General features: G+C 37.6%; 1 protein-coding gene across 6 annotated transcripts; it reads left to right on the top strand.

Moving 5' to 3' along the window:
* Positions 1 to 3,102: 3,102 nt before the first annotated feature.
* On the top strand, positions 3,103 to 12,900 carry LOC110815577 (uncharacterized). Of its 6 annotated transcripts, none has more exons than XM_022043411.2 (5): positions 3,103 to 3,312; positions 6,706 to 6,859; positions 7,576 to 7,762; positions 12,240 to 12,360; positions 12,460 to 12,900. In XM_022043411.2, the coding sequence occupies exons 4-5, from the start codon at positions 12,278 to 12,280 to the stop codon at positions 12,584 to 12,586; spliced, it is 210 nt and encodes a 69-aa protein (XP_021899103.1). In that variant the 5' UTR covers positions 3,103 to 3,312; positions 6,706 to 6,859; positions 7,576 to 7,762; positions 12,240 to 12,277; the 3' UTR covers positions 12,587 to 12,900. The 6 variants fall into 6 exon arrangements, with proteins under 6 accessions (XP_021899103.1, XP_088069417.1, XP_021899105.1 ...); XM_022043410.2 differs by lacking the exon at positions 7,576 to 7,762 and adding an exon at positions 5,583 to 5,763 and having other exon boundaries at positions 3,105 to 3,312; XM_088213291.1 differs by lacking the exons at positions 6,706 to 6,859; positions 7,576 to 7,762 and adding an exon at positions 5,583 to 5,763.
* The last annotated feature ends 1,589 nt before the right edge of the window (positions 12,901 to 14,489 follow it).

Raw genomic sequence — 14,489 nt, 5'->3', positions numbered from 1 at the left:
TAATCCACATACAAGCAAGCAAACAGTAATTTATGCTAAACAGACAACATACAGCATCAATATCCCGGTCATTTAATCCATAATCAATAAAACAGTAAAACATGCACACGAAACTATAAAATGAAAACATCGAACCTCATGCTGCATTTAAAATTGTAAAATAGGCCAAATAACAGTTAACCGACAAATACACTAGACTTGGGCTCCATTAGCGACCTTAAGCAATTTCACACATTCGTTGATTCATGAAATACCATTTTATCATTTATTGAACTTTAAAACCGTGATAGGAAATAAGGTGAGGGGTCCTTACTCGTTTCGGGGTCCGAACACGGCTTCACAGTGCGCTTGCAGGCTGTCCCTAATTTTCTCTGAATTTTCCTCGGGGAACTGAAACGCACTACTGGTACCTGCACGTGTTCCAAAAAAATCCCAAATTAGGCCCAGGGCCCCTTTCGGCCCAAATCGCAACTCCGGCACTGCGGCTCCGCCGTGCTCCGGCGACGGCGCCGCCGCTGGCGGCGGCGATTCGCCTCGAGTTGGCTGTTTTCGGCCGTTTCCGGCCGAATTCGGCCACACTCGCATCGGTCACTGCGAGAAAACAACCCTAGGGTCCTCGGGGGGCCAAAAAATTACGGAAAAACGGAGCTTACCGGCGGCGGCGCTCTCGGGTGCGGCGGCTCTCCGGCGAGGTTCGTGTTTTGGTGATTCGGCTCCGGTCAACCTGTAGAGAAAAGAATGGTGATCACGGTGATATAAAAATTGCATCAAACGGAGGCCGGGAAGGGCCTCATCGGAGGCAAAAATCGAGAAGGGGCGCGGCGGTGCCGCTAGGCTTCGGCCGTGTATTCCGGCCGTTTGGCCGGGATTTTGGCTCCGATTTGGCCACATGAGGAATCAGCGTGGAAAAACGAGTCGGGGTACGAAATTTACCTCGATCGGCGGTCGGAAATTCCTCCGGTGCGGTGGCGGGTGGCGGCGGCCGGCTTCTGGTTCGTCTTCTCCAGCGAGCGGCAGGCGGCTAGGGTTTGTGGTCTGGTGTGGGGGTTCTATTTATAACCCTTTGCCTTTTGATCTCAGCCGTCCATTTTGTTTTAATCTGGGCCGTCCGATCGCACGCTTGATCTGGGCCGTCCGATCGCGCCCACGCGGATCACCAACGTGGCCCTTTTTGGAACGACGTAGTTTTTGCCACGTGGCAGGTCCCGGTTGGCCGGGACTGCTGACCGGGCCTGCTGACGTGGCTGCCGACGTGGCTTTTTTTTTTTTTTTCAGCCCCTTTCCGGGCGCTACATTAACCTTGAGCATACGTACGAAGAAAGAAACTTCCTATTTAACTTCAATTTTAAAGAGTTATGAACCAATTTCAGAACAAACAATTAATTTCATTAAGTCAACAATTTTTTCCTAACAAGTACTCAATAATATATGAAGAATGAGTAATTAAATATTTTAAAGGTAATTTCAAACTTTATCATAATAAAATATTCGAAACTACCTAGCTATAATGGGGTTATCAAGGAGCGATGTTGTCCGTGCTATGATGAATAGTCATAAAATAATTAGAGGGATGGAATTACTTTTATGTTTTATGAAGCTTGCAAATGATATTCTTGTTAAGATAATAACACAGGAATTTCTACTCATAAAAAATTATATTTCTTATGTCATATAATATTTGCGATAAACTCGAATTACTAATTATTTAGTACTGGTGGTGTAAGAGAAATGACGAAAGAGAGATTCATTAATTAGATTGAACTAAATTAGGTAATAATAAGAATGAAAGTAGTATGAAATTTTAAATGTTATAATTTAATTTTACTTACAAAATAGACACGAAAGATTATACATAGCCAAAGTTTACTATTACCAGCCATGTTAAAGACATGATATATTAACTATATCTCCTTTCGAGTTATTGATCTTTGCTATATGGCTAGTTATACTCGAAAATATTTTAGCTAAAATAAACATTATGGAGGAAAGATTATGATGATAGATTATTAATTTTAACGTATTAGCTCTTGAAGATGAAAGATTGTCTTTTCAATCTGGGTATCATATTTGATCGTACAATTCAGTAGCTCAATATCCAATTATAATGGCTAAGTTAATCCATAATAATCTTCATTTTTCAAAATGTTAGTTTGATGAACAAATTATTCATTTCTTTTAAAGCATCTCAAACCAAAGCATCCTAAACCAAACGTATCTCATTTAGTTAAAGTCTTCTTCCAAATAAGGTAGTAGAGACTTTTACAAAAATCGTGAGTTTTTAGTTAAATTTGCTTACTTTGTGGCATGGAAGATACGTTATCAATTACATACGAGATATTGAGACAATGTCTTTACTTTTTAAATGTGTTAAATAAAAGATTTTGTGGAATTATCATGATCCTACAACTATTAAGCAATTTTTTTGAGATATGAGATAAATATTTTTTTAACTAAAAATAAATTAATTCGAGAAGGTATATCATCAATTTGGTAGATCTTTCTAGAAAGTTGGTACTTATAAATTAAATACATATGTATCTTTTCATAAAATAGTTAAATAAATTTAATTGTAATTTATTTTGATTGTTTGAGAGTGTCATATTTTTAGATATAAAAAAAATAAAATATCAAAAATTACTAGAAATTATTGAATACGAAACGTTTTATATGACTTAGAGGATGTTCTACTTGAGCCATATGGATTTAATTGTTGAGGTTATCATAATTTATATTTAAGTAAAGTTGGTTTTCAAGTTATGTGTTTTCTGATTTTGGTTTACTTTTTGAAAATATTTATACTTTTTCCTTAATTTCTTTAGAAATTATTTTTTTTTTTCTTTTTGTTCTTATAAAACGTAATTGGGTAGCAAATGTCTTATATAAGGAGATATTAAATTTGTTTTAGTAGCTTTAGTTTTTTTTTTTTTTTTAACAGATCTAATTAAAGGGTCTAGTAAATTTTATGATTTTATTTTTAAATTTTTACATTTCAATTAAAATAAGTGTAAATTTATAAATTAATTATATTGTATTTTTTTTGCTAAAAAAACATTGCCTTTGTTTTTAGTTTTTTACAATACAATTTTTTTGATTGGGTAGCTATTATGAAATTTCAATTGCGAATTGATATGCTGATGAAGGCCCATCTCCTTAGACCCAACGGCACAGTTTCAGCACCGCCGTAGATCGAAACTCCAAGCTAACATTTGCAAATCAGCCTACTGACTCAGCGCTTGACGTATTGCTCAGTTCTCCTAAGTTGATTGTCTCCCCATTACAGATTCCGAACGTTTATGCGTGTTCATATGTAAGGTACTCCGAATTTCTTCTCTTCTGATCTTACTCGTTTTCGGTTCTCCATTAATGGTTTATTTCCTCCGACTTAGGGCTTTGGTTGTCATACTTGTTTTTGCGGCGTGCCTATCGGTTTTATTTTCCTGATTTCGCAAATAAAACCATTTTTGCTTCATAATTTGGGTGATTGTTTTAATTTTTCGGCTTTTTTATACTGCTTTTGTTTGTTGCCGAATAATTGCTAGGTTGATTCTTGCTTTATATTGTATCTAAATAATCGAATTATGGAGATGGTAGTGTCTGTTATTGCTGTATAATTACCATCTTGATGGTCACAAAAGAATATGAATAATTCCATGGCCGTTCTATGTTGTTTTGACATTTGCTCATATTAAAGGAAACTTTTATGTGAATCCTCGTTGCATTTTAAAATCAACCACAAGCGAGGAGTCGTGTAGTGGTTTTCTTTTTTTCTTTTTTTTTTTTTCTATTGTTCCTTTAACTGTATGGATGTGACTAATCAAACATTCTATGACTGCATACGACTGAGCAGAAGAATAATTTGTTAATAGTTAAACATACATTAGACTCTCTACTTCTCTTCGGTAAACTTTCTTCGTAATAGATATAGTTCTTGAGTCTTTTATAAACCATGGGTGATACTGGAACAAATGCTCCTTCATGTGTTACCCAGTTGTGGTGTTTTGTGCATTTGTAAAGGTTTTAAGCAACCTTTTGGAGATTTCCTACGAGCAATGACCTAAAAAGTTCCCTCTTAAGCTTAAGTTTTTCTGGTTATCTCTTTCCCTGCTTAAAGAGTTGTGGTTTCGGTTATTTTATAGCGAGCTTGATGTTCTGAAAAAGTACACCCTAGTTGATTTTAATTGGCAGCACAATGCTCAAAAAAAAAAAGAACAGAATGAGTTGAGCAAGTAGAAAACAGTAAGTAATTGGAGATTTATGGGTGCTAAAAAGTCAAATCACCAAATGCCACTGCAGCCTTCTGCTACTGACACTTCAGCTTCCTCTTGACACCTTAGTCTCCTACAAATTGCCTTCTGTCTTGACATCACTTTCCCCATAAAGGCATCCTTGTCCTCAATGATGTTCATCAACCCCAACAAGAACTCAATCCACTTTTGTCTGAAACTTTGTCTCCAGCAGTATTGAGGTCTTGACATCACTTTCCTCATAAAGGCATCCTTGTCCTCAATGATGTTCATCAAACCCAACAAGAACTCAATCCACTTTTGTCTGAAATTTTGTCTCCAGCAATATTGAAATCTTTTGACCTTCTATCAACTACTAATTTTTTATTATTCAAACCCCCTTTTAAACAATAGCAAATCCTCCTCTTCCAAAAATGTTCTTTGGATTGAAATGGTTGAACATCCATTGGGACTTCATATACGTATAAGCATCAATTGGAAGGGTTCTATTACTCTTGGACATGTAGCTCAAGTGATTCCAAAAGAAATAGCCATCCTCTAAAGCGAGAATTTTCACCTGAACATGATTTTCAGACCAGTCATTTCTTAATGAACTTTTCTCAAACTTGTATACAGCCTTCTAAAGTGGAATTTCAGCAAGCTGGACCATGTTTTTAGATTGTGTAATATCCATAACCATTTCCCCTTCCTCTTTAGTATTCCTGCATCCAAAAATTCATCACAAAATATGTAAATTCTTTTCCCAAAACCCCTTTTCTTTGATATTTCCCTATACTTTCATGGTATCTATTTTCTGCAAAATTTTTACAATCCAGCTTAGGCAGGAAGGCTTTATGTCAGGACCCAGCTTTGGTATGTAATTTACCGGAACCAAAATTTAGGAAAAATATTAAAGTTTAAATATTTGTGGGGTAATTTTGAGAAAATTAAAGATGGGGCAAAATTTAAAATTAAGGAAGCAGCGTGGGACAGAATTGGAATTTCAGAAAAGAAAAGAAGATTTTTGGAAAGAGAGAAGAGAGGGTGTTGGGGAGAGAGAAGAAAAGAGTTTTATAGAGAGAGGGAGGTTTTTATAGAGAGAAAGAATTAAAGAGAGACCGAAAGAATGTTTTAGAGAGAGAGACTGGTTTTTAGAGAGGGAAAGAAGCTTTTTAGAGAGAGAAAGGGAGGGAAAAAGAGAAAGATAGTAGAGGGAGATAGAGATTGAGATAGAGAAAAGATAATTTTATTTGAGATTTATTTATACAAAAATTATATGCTTCTCTTAATTTAACAATCCTTTATTTATATACACCAAATGGTATAAAAACTCATTCCAATTGTCACCATTGTTGTCAGAAAGATGAAGAAAGCCGGTGTTTCAGTTGTATGAACAGTCGGGCTGGTTCAGAGATGAAGGGTCAGGCCGGTTCTCTGCATGGAGCGGTTTACTGCAACCCAATATATATATATATATATATATTTAATTCCTGCAGCCAGTTCCTAACAATTCCTTCCCCTTGAGAATCTTGCCATTGAGGTTAAAATTTAACTTTCAAACATGTGGTGTCAAAGTATATTATTATTATTTATTATATTACATATAGATATTTATATTATATATATACACTATACTATCGAAGAACTCCATGTGGATCTTTTGCATTATTTTTCTGTTTGCCATATGGAGGTTGATCTTCACTTCTTCATCACATGCCTCCATTGCCATTGTTATTTTTCTTTACACCAATGCCCTGAAGAGTATTTTTCTCCACAACTATAACAAAGATTGTTCCTCCTCAATTCCATATGATTTAGACTCCTCAAGAGTGCTGTTTTTCGAAAATTCTGAATTTTAGAGGAACTTTCAGTGATGAGAACACTTCCTTTACAAGAAGTTGTAGAGTATTTCAACTTATTGTGACGGTTGATGATATCTAGTGCTTGTTTTTACGATAAAGCTAACTCAAATGCTTGAGTCAAGGTGCGCAGTCTGTACATTCTTACCGTCGGTCGAAATTTATTCTTTAAACCACTTGTAAAATTAGAGATGACTTTTTTTTTTTTCCAGAAAGACAAGGGTTTTGTTGTTAATAATATGGATCTCATTTCTTCAAACTTTTCTTGATACTGGAGCACGGTCTCTTCCTTGATCAATTTGTTGAATTCTTCAACATATTAACTCTTGCTAATCCTCTAAACTTTTTACACAGTTCCACCTTGAATACTTCCTATTTAAATATATTTGGATCATTTGCTAACTCATGGAACCATATCTCTGCCTTGTCTCTGAGATACATTGAGGTTATTTTTTCATTTTACTGTCTTTTTGTGTTGAAAACATGTAAATACTTGTTGCATCTTTTGATCCATGTTCTAGGTTTTGCCAATCAAAAATAGGAATTTCAATTTTTGGGATAGGGTTACCAACTTGATTATCCCTCTGATCCGAACTACCAACCCCAATTTTCTTATTTCTCAGGTTCAGTAATATTCCTCCATCAATATTTAAAGTAGAGACAGAGGGATTTATCCGAGCGGTTGTTTCACCAATCCGCGTACTGTTTTGCAAGATATCGGTGAGTCTTTCCAGTTGTTGGCCAAACATAACCGGTCGTTGGTCCACTATGACTCAGGTTTGTTGTTATGATTCATACATTTCGGATCTAAATTTTGAAATTTTTTTATCGATCTCGCATATATTTTCCTCCAAATTTTTTTTATCTTCTGTAATTCGGACACCGTATCTTTGCCCTTATTTTTCACCATAGTCACGAAGCTTGCAAGAGTTTTGTTAGAATCAAGCTGCTCTAATATTAAGTTGTTAGAATCCGACTTTTACATGTAATTTACTGGAACTAAAATTTAGGAAAAATATTAAAATTTAAATGTTTGTGGGGTTAAGTTAGATAAAATTAAAGATGAGGCAGAATTTAAAATTAAGGAAGTAGAGTGGGACAGAATTTAAAATTAAGGAAGTAGAATTTAAAATTTCAGAAAAGAAAAGAAGATTTTGGAAAGAGAGAAGAGAGGGTGTCGGGGAGACAGAAGAAGAGAGTTTTAGAGAGAGAAAGAATTAGAGAGAGAGTGAGAGAATGTTTTAGAGAGAGAGACTGGTTGTTAGGGAGAGAAAGAGACTGTAGAGAGAGAAAGAAGCTGTTTAGAGAGAGAAATGGAGGGTAAAAGAGAAAGATAGCAGAGAAGAGAGATGGAGATTGGGATAGAGAAAAGATAATTCTATTTGAAATTTATTTATAAAAAAATTACATGCTTCCCGTAATTTTACAACCTTCTATTCATATACACTAAATGGTACAAGAAAACTCATTCCAATCGTCGCCATTGTTGCCAGAAAGATGAAGAAAGCCAACATTTCAGCTGTATATGGCGTCAGATGGAGGAAGAAGATGAACAGTCGGGCTGTCTCGAAGATGAAGGGTCAGGCCGGTTCACTGCATGGAGCGGTTCAATGCAAACCATTTTTTTTTTTGTTTAATTCCTGCAGCCAGTTCCTAAAACTTTAGCAGGGCTACATGGAGGTAAAGAGGACTTAAAGGAGAGCTCTATCATATTTTGGTAAAATTTAAGGGAAATATACCTATTGGCTTTTGTCTATGACAGTATTAACCATTCCAAGGAGAGATCAATTGGTCCTTGTGATCTCCTTGCATGAAAGAACCCCATCTATTTTTCTCTCTTTGAAAAACAATAGTAAGGCTGAATATGACATAACTCTAAAAGAAGATAGATCCTAGCTCTCCGTGGTGGTGAAGTCCTTTTAAGTAAAATTGAAGACGAGTGTCAAGAGGTTTGATCATTTAGCTCTTATGACTTGAATTGTCGCAAGAGAATTAGATAGCAGTTAGAGGGGATGAGAAAGAGGAAAAGGAGAATTGGAAAGAAGGAAAGAGAGTTGAGAGAGAGGAGATGGAATTTGAATATGTAGAAATTTGAATTTCTGGTTGAGGACAATATCCTTGCAACTTCTATTTATACCGTTAAATGTAAAGCTGCCTAAGCTAGTTAACAGAAAAAGAAATTCTAATGAACTCGACCCCGCCTATTTATCCATTTATATCCAATACTCAAAATAACCATACTAATTCTCACAGCCTAACCCGACGTCTTTGACACACCTTTGACGACTTGCTTGTACTGACAATAATTCCCCATGCTTGGACGACAACATTGTCCCCAGGATTGAGATTAGGGAATTTCTGAAGCAAGAATTCATAGTCTTCCCAGGTGCAAGCATTAGTATTTGTTCCTGTCAAATGCACAAGCACCTGTTCCACTTCCTTCCCATTCTGAAGAATTTTTTGTTGCTATAGGATCTTCTTTGGCCACAATACTATTGTTCCTTCCAAGTCACTTTCGAGCAGATGATCAAAGTGAATTTGATTCCACAGGAAAATTTTTTCAGTTGAGAAACATGAAATATGAGATGGATGCGAGAAGTGGATGGTAACTTAAGCTTGTAGGCCACCTCCCTGACCTTCTATATGACTTAAAATGGTCCATAAAAGCGAGGGAACAACTCAGAAGCCTGATACTGATGAACTGAACCCTGCTTGAAGGATTGTAGGTTGAGCAACGCCAGATCATTTTCCCGCAAGCTTCTGTCGTTGCGATGGATGTCAGCGTACTGCTTAGTTCATTGCTGAGTCTTAAGTAGATGTTGGCTAATTTTACCACTAATCCTGCTGCATTCTGTTAGGTAGTCCTATGACAGCTTGAGAAGGTCTCTGAGTAGCCATCATTTCGAAGAATTAGGGTGGAGCATGGCCATCATTTCACGTTGGAGTGCTATTTAGTATTATACTACCACTCTGCGAAGGCTAGCCATTTTGGCCCATGCCTTCGGCTTTTGATGAGCCATGCATCTGAGATACACCTCAAGATGTTGGTTGAGTCGTTCAATTTGTCCGTAAGTTTATGGGTGATAGGCAGAGATAAAATGTAATGTGGTTCCCACCATTCTCATTAATTCCTTCCAAAAGTTATCTTAAAAAAACATTAGTTCCTTCCAAAAGAGACTGGTAAAGCCACAAAATGGCTGTATTTTGTGAAATGGTCAACAATAACTAGGATAGTGTCCTTGCCTTTGACTTTGCTAATTGCTCAATGTAAGTCTAAGGAAACATGGGCCCAAGCTTGAGTGGGTACAGATAAATGCTGCAGCAATGCTAGTAAGGGAACCCTCTCTGTTTTGTGCTTCTGGCAAACTTCACAATGTTGGATCCATTGGCTTACCTGTTGCTTGACTCCTTGTCAAAAGAAACGTTAGTTTTAAGGCATTTAAAAATTTCCTTAACTCCTGAATGCCCTCCAACAACTGAAATATGATGTTGGTATATGATTCTATCCCTTAAATCAGTGTTGGACACCTTCACAATCTGACTCTTGTATTTGAAAACTCCATTCCTTAAACTAAAAGGGAGTTGGCTCTCAGGTTTAATGAGCAGCTCCTCTGCTAGAGTTAGCAAGGAAGAATCACCCTTGTAGCTCTCCAACACTTCTGGTAGCCAAGCAGGCGTGGTCGAGGTCACCACTGCTTGTAATTCAGCCCCTTCATCACCTTCCAGCCTCCTAGACAAGGCATCTGCTACACTGTTTTTCAACCCCTTTCTTATATAGGATTCTATAGTCCAGCCCAAGCAGCTTATATTGACAATTTTCTAATATTGGCAATTTTCCTACTACTGGGGCATGAGACATAAGTTTGAAAGTACTTGGAGGTATTGGTTATATGATTGGTAGCCCGAGTCTACTAATCATAAGTTTTCAAATGGTTATCTAAGGCATTTAAACTGCATGAGAATGAAGTCATACTTGATTGTTCTATCAAACTTGTAGCTGTGAGTTTCCCAAGATCCTCTAATATTGCTTAGTAATCGTTCTATCTCAGTTTTGAATTCATTAAGATTAATAATTTTATTTTCCTCCTTCTGGTGGGCCTGGGACCACATGGGTGTATCTATGGGACTTTGGTGGAATATTCTTGTAACCCCACTCATTATTTGAGGTATTAGGCTTGCCATGGAGTTTTAAACATTTATATTTGGTGCGTTTGAGCTTCTTGCAAAAAATACACCAAAGATTACCCCTGTTGTCAGTGTTAAATCTTGGATTTTCAACTTGGCTGGTGGAGTGGCTGGAGTCTTTGGACATTATGCTTAGCTATCAGTGGGTCCAGATTCTAACATGATCCTTCCCCTGCTCTCTTCTGTTGATATAATAGCAATTACCTTGTTTTGTTTTTTGAAAGAAAAGTATAGAGATTGTATTGATGATAGGTGCCAAAGGGGTACCGCCATTTACAAAGTTTACATATTGATAAGCATATCTACAATAGAAGCAAAATCAACATTACTATCAATATTATGCTCAAGTATGGTAGAGCCAAAATAGTGAAACCAGTTGTCTTTTAAAGTGCTGAATTCTAGCAATTACCTCGTTTAGCAATGATCTTTCGTTTTTACCCAAGATTTTGACCCTTAATCAAACTCCTGGATGAGTCCTGTCAGAAACTGATAGACATGATATTTTATCCACAAATTTTTTTAAGCAGGTTGCATACTTACTGGAGTCCATATTAAGACTGCAGTATTGATCCAATTCTTGTTACCAACCTTTCTATATGTTGGAATATTCAGTGATTAACCTGTTTTCTTGCTTGGTGGACCATGTCTTGACGTTCAGATAACAAATTCTAGGCTCTATCTTTGACTTTAGAATAGGTTTCTCTGATTGCATCATATACTTTTTTGGTTTTAGAAAGAAACATAACTGCTTATTTCCGACGACATAGAGTTCCAGAGCCAAGCCATGATCATTAAGTCTTCCTCATCTCTTGCATCAAACGCTGGATCTCCAGGTTTTGGTCCAGTTCTCAAGAGGGGTCTGAACTTTTATTTTTTCTTAAGAGTGACCCGAATTAATTGCAACCAACTCAAGTAATTATTCCCAGTGAAGTGATAAGTAGCTTGGATTGGCTGAAATCTGCCATTGTTTTGGTTAGGATTTTCTATGTGGTAATTTCTCTTGTATTTTGGGATGTAACATCCGATGTATTTTAAGGGTTGTAGGACAAATTAAAGAGAAATAAAGGGTCACGGGAAGGATGTTACCAATAGGTACCATAGTTGTGTGCCTGGAAAGGACTACTGCACCTAGAGTGGCTGAGCAGAAAGGCAGTGTACGACTGGACGTGGCACACAGGTCTTCGCAAACTAGATGGAGGCATGCGCTGCAAGAGGGGCTGCACAGAAGGTGGTATACAGCTGGATAAAGGCTTGGCTGGGGCACAGAAGGTGGTGTCACATTTATCTTTGGAGGAAGTTGGGCGTGCAGCTGAGGCTTGGCTGGCTGGACAGAGGCTATGGAGGTGCAAACGTGCAGTTCTGGTGCATGGCGGCTGAGCGGCTTCTTCTGGTTGTTTCAGGCTGTGCAGTTTGGGAGTTAGGGCTGACTATGAAAGTTGGCTTGTAGTGGAGATGACTGGTCTTTTAGTGGCTGGTGGTTGAATTTTGGTGGTGGGCTATGAAGGCTGACCTTTTTTAGGGTTTTCTTGTTTTGAAGGAAGGCCAAATAAAGTTTGCAACAAAAGTTTAGAGTTAACCTGACTCTGATATGATGTTAAGAATGGTTGAATTAGTCTTTTACTAAATCTCACAGTTATATATATACAGGTTTTATAGAATAAAAGAGAAATAAATAATTAATTATGTTAATTACTTAAAAGTGTATTTTACCTTAACATTTTTTTTTAAAATAAAAATATTTTTTTCTTGTACTCTTTAACCAGATTGGTACAATACACTCTATTTAGAAATATTCTTACTCAATTTAGTAAGGATGAATTTCACAGTTTATTAATTGACTGATGTCTTGGAACCATAATTTTATTGGTGACAACTTTAATCTAGGGTATGAAAGATGATCTTCATTTCGGCAGCATTTTCCACAAATGGTACATGAATTTCTTTATGACTTATTCACTTATGCATTTCTTAGGTATTTTCTTGAGGAGGAAAAGGGCACTAGAATTCTAAATGACTCGAGCACGGAATGCTATTGTAGCCACTGGCTTAGTAGCTTTTGCAGCTGTCGGCTTAGCATTTCCCTTCTACATGGCGTAAGAATTTTGCAATTTAATTTGCATTCTAGCATAACAATAAATATATGTTGAATGGACATCACTGCATCTCCAAACTTGTTATGCTGTCTTATTCAGGTCTTCAAAGAAGCCTGTAATTGACCCATCAAAGCCACTGCCACCTCAAGCAACTTTCCGGGGGCCTTACATAAACACCGGTTCACGGGACGTTGGACCTGATCCTCAGACTTACACAAAGAAATAATTCTGTTTGTGAACATCATGGACGCAAGTGAAAATCATTTTCTTGGACTGTTGCATATGCTGTGGAGGCTGGAGCAAGAAATCAACGGGGAACTGGGACGGTTATAGCTTGAGAATATTATACTCTCTTGATCTAGAATGAAATTGAGAAAGGCACGAGAATCTGCTGTATAGGAACTTGAAAAGTGAAACCTCCCAGTGTTGTCTAATTTGTAGCATAAACTGTCGTCGTTCATTGATTTCCATATCCTAACTATTTATTTATTTTATTGTCAAAACACAACTAATGCAGTATTTTAGCTTATTTATTTTTTATACACTGTTATGCTTCTATTTTGTTTTCTTTTTTTGGGTAGGTCAATCATAAGCTGCTAAATTTAGATAGTAAGTTTTTGGTGTTTGGATTAGTAGGCTGAGGGAGGAGGGAGGAGGGAGGAGAGTAGATAGGAGATAGGAGATAGGAGATAGAGGCGGGCTATCTGAAGGGCCAGTGTTTTCTTCTTATTTGTATATATCTTTAAATCTCCATCATCCTTTTTATCCGCATAAGCCACCTGCTGACTCTTATATATATATATATATTGTAACACTCAAAAAATTTGTATTTTATTTTTATTTTTTTAATTTATTTTAATTTTATTCTATTTTAATATTTAATTTATAAGATTTTAATTTAATTTAATTTAATTTAATTTAATTTAATAGAAATAAAAATAATAATAATAATAAAATAGGATAAAATAATTTTTGAAATTTAATTGAAATTGATTTTGAGGAAAATGGTTGAAAATTTAGATTCTGGAGGTATTTTTAAAAAGAAAATCGAAAATTGGGAGTTAAAATACAATTTAGAAAAATAGTATCACGTCAGTAGCCACGGCAACAGTTCGGTCAGCAACCCCGGCCAACAAGGATACGTCGGGTGGCAAGGACGCTGACGCAGGAAGTCACGTGGGACGGAGACACGTTAGCTATCCGCGTGTGCGCGATCGGATGGCCCAGATCAAAGGCGCGCGTGGATGACCCAGATCTCACGCGTGCAGACGGTCCAGATTTGATCACGCACGGACGTCTCAGATCGCATCACGATGGACGACCCATATTTATTTCCAATTTAATCGCGATCGGACGATCTAAATTAAATCATGATGGACGGCTCAGATTAAAAGGGGAGGGTTATAAATAATCGCATCCACACCCAACCCCAAACCCTAGCCGCCAGAACCCTCGCCGGAGAAGACGACCCAACCACCGGAGGAACCAGCCGCCGCCACCCACAGCCGCACCGGAGGATTTTTCGGTCGCCAAACGAGGTAAAATTTCTCCCCTTGACTCGTTTTTCGATGCCGAACCTCCTTGTGGCCAAATCGGAGCCAAACCACCAGCCGATTGGCCGAAAAACACTGTCGAAGTTCAGCGGCGCCGCCGCAGGTTTCTTTGGTTTTTGCCTCCGATGAGGCCCTTCCCGTTTCCCATTCGATGTAATTTTTATACCACTGTGACTACTGTCATTTTCTCTACAGGTTGACTGGAGCAAAACACTGAATCGCAACTCGCGCTGGAGGAGCCGCCGTACCCGACAGCTTCGCCGCCGGTAAGTCTCGTTTTTCTGGAATTTTTTGGTCCACCCAGGGCCCTAGAGGTGTTTTATCACAGGAACAAAGGCAAGTTTGGCCGAAAACAGCCGAAAACGACCAACCCGAGGCGGATCGCCGCCGTGCCGGAATTTCAAAATTGGCTGAAAGGATCCAGGGTCTGATTTGGAATTTTTTGGGGACATGTACAGGTACCGGAAGTGTGTTTCAGTTCCCGGGAAAAAATTCAGGGAATCTAGGGACTGCTCGTAGACGCAGTGGAACCCGATTTCAGACTCCGAAACAAGTAAGAATCTCTCACCCTATTTT

This window comes from Carica papaya, chromosome 2, assembly GCF_054855325.1.
Source record: "Carica papaya isolate Zhongbai chromosome 2, ASM5485532v1, whole genome shotgun sequence".
Classification (NCBI taxonomy): domain Eukaryota; kingdom Viridiplantae; phylum Streptophyta; class Magnoliopsida; order Brassicales; family Caricaceae; genus Carica; species Carica papaya.
This window is presented reverse-complemented; position numbering and strand designations above follow the sequence as displayed.

Excerpts from the sequence above, each read along its gene's own strand:
- LOC110815577 (XM_022043413.2), top strand. The coding sequence starts at position 12,278 with ATGACTCGAGCACGGAATGCTATTGTAGCCACTGGCTTAGTAGCTTTT. Across the intron at positions 12,361-12,459 it reads GCATTTCCCTTCTACATGGC|GTCTTCAAAGAAGCCTGTAA; the intron begins GTAAGAATTTTG and ends TGTCTTATTCAG.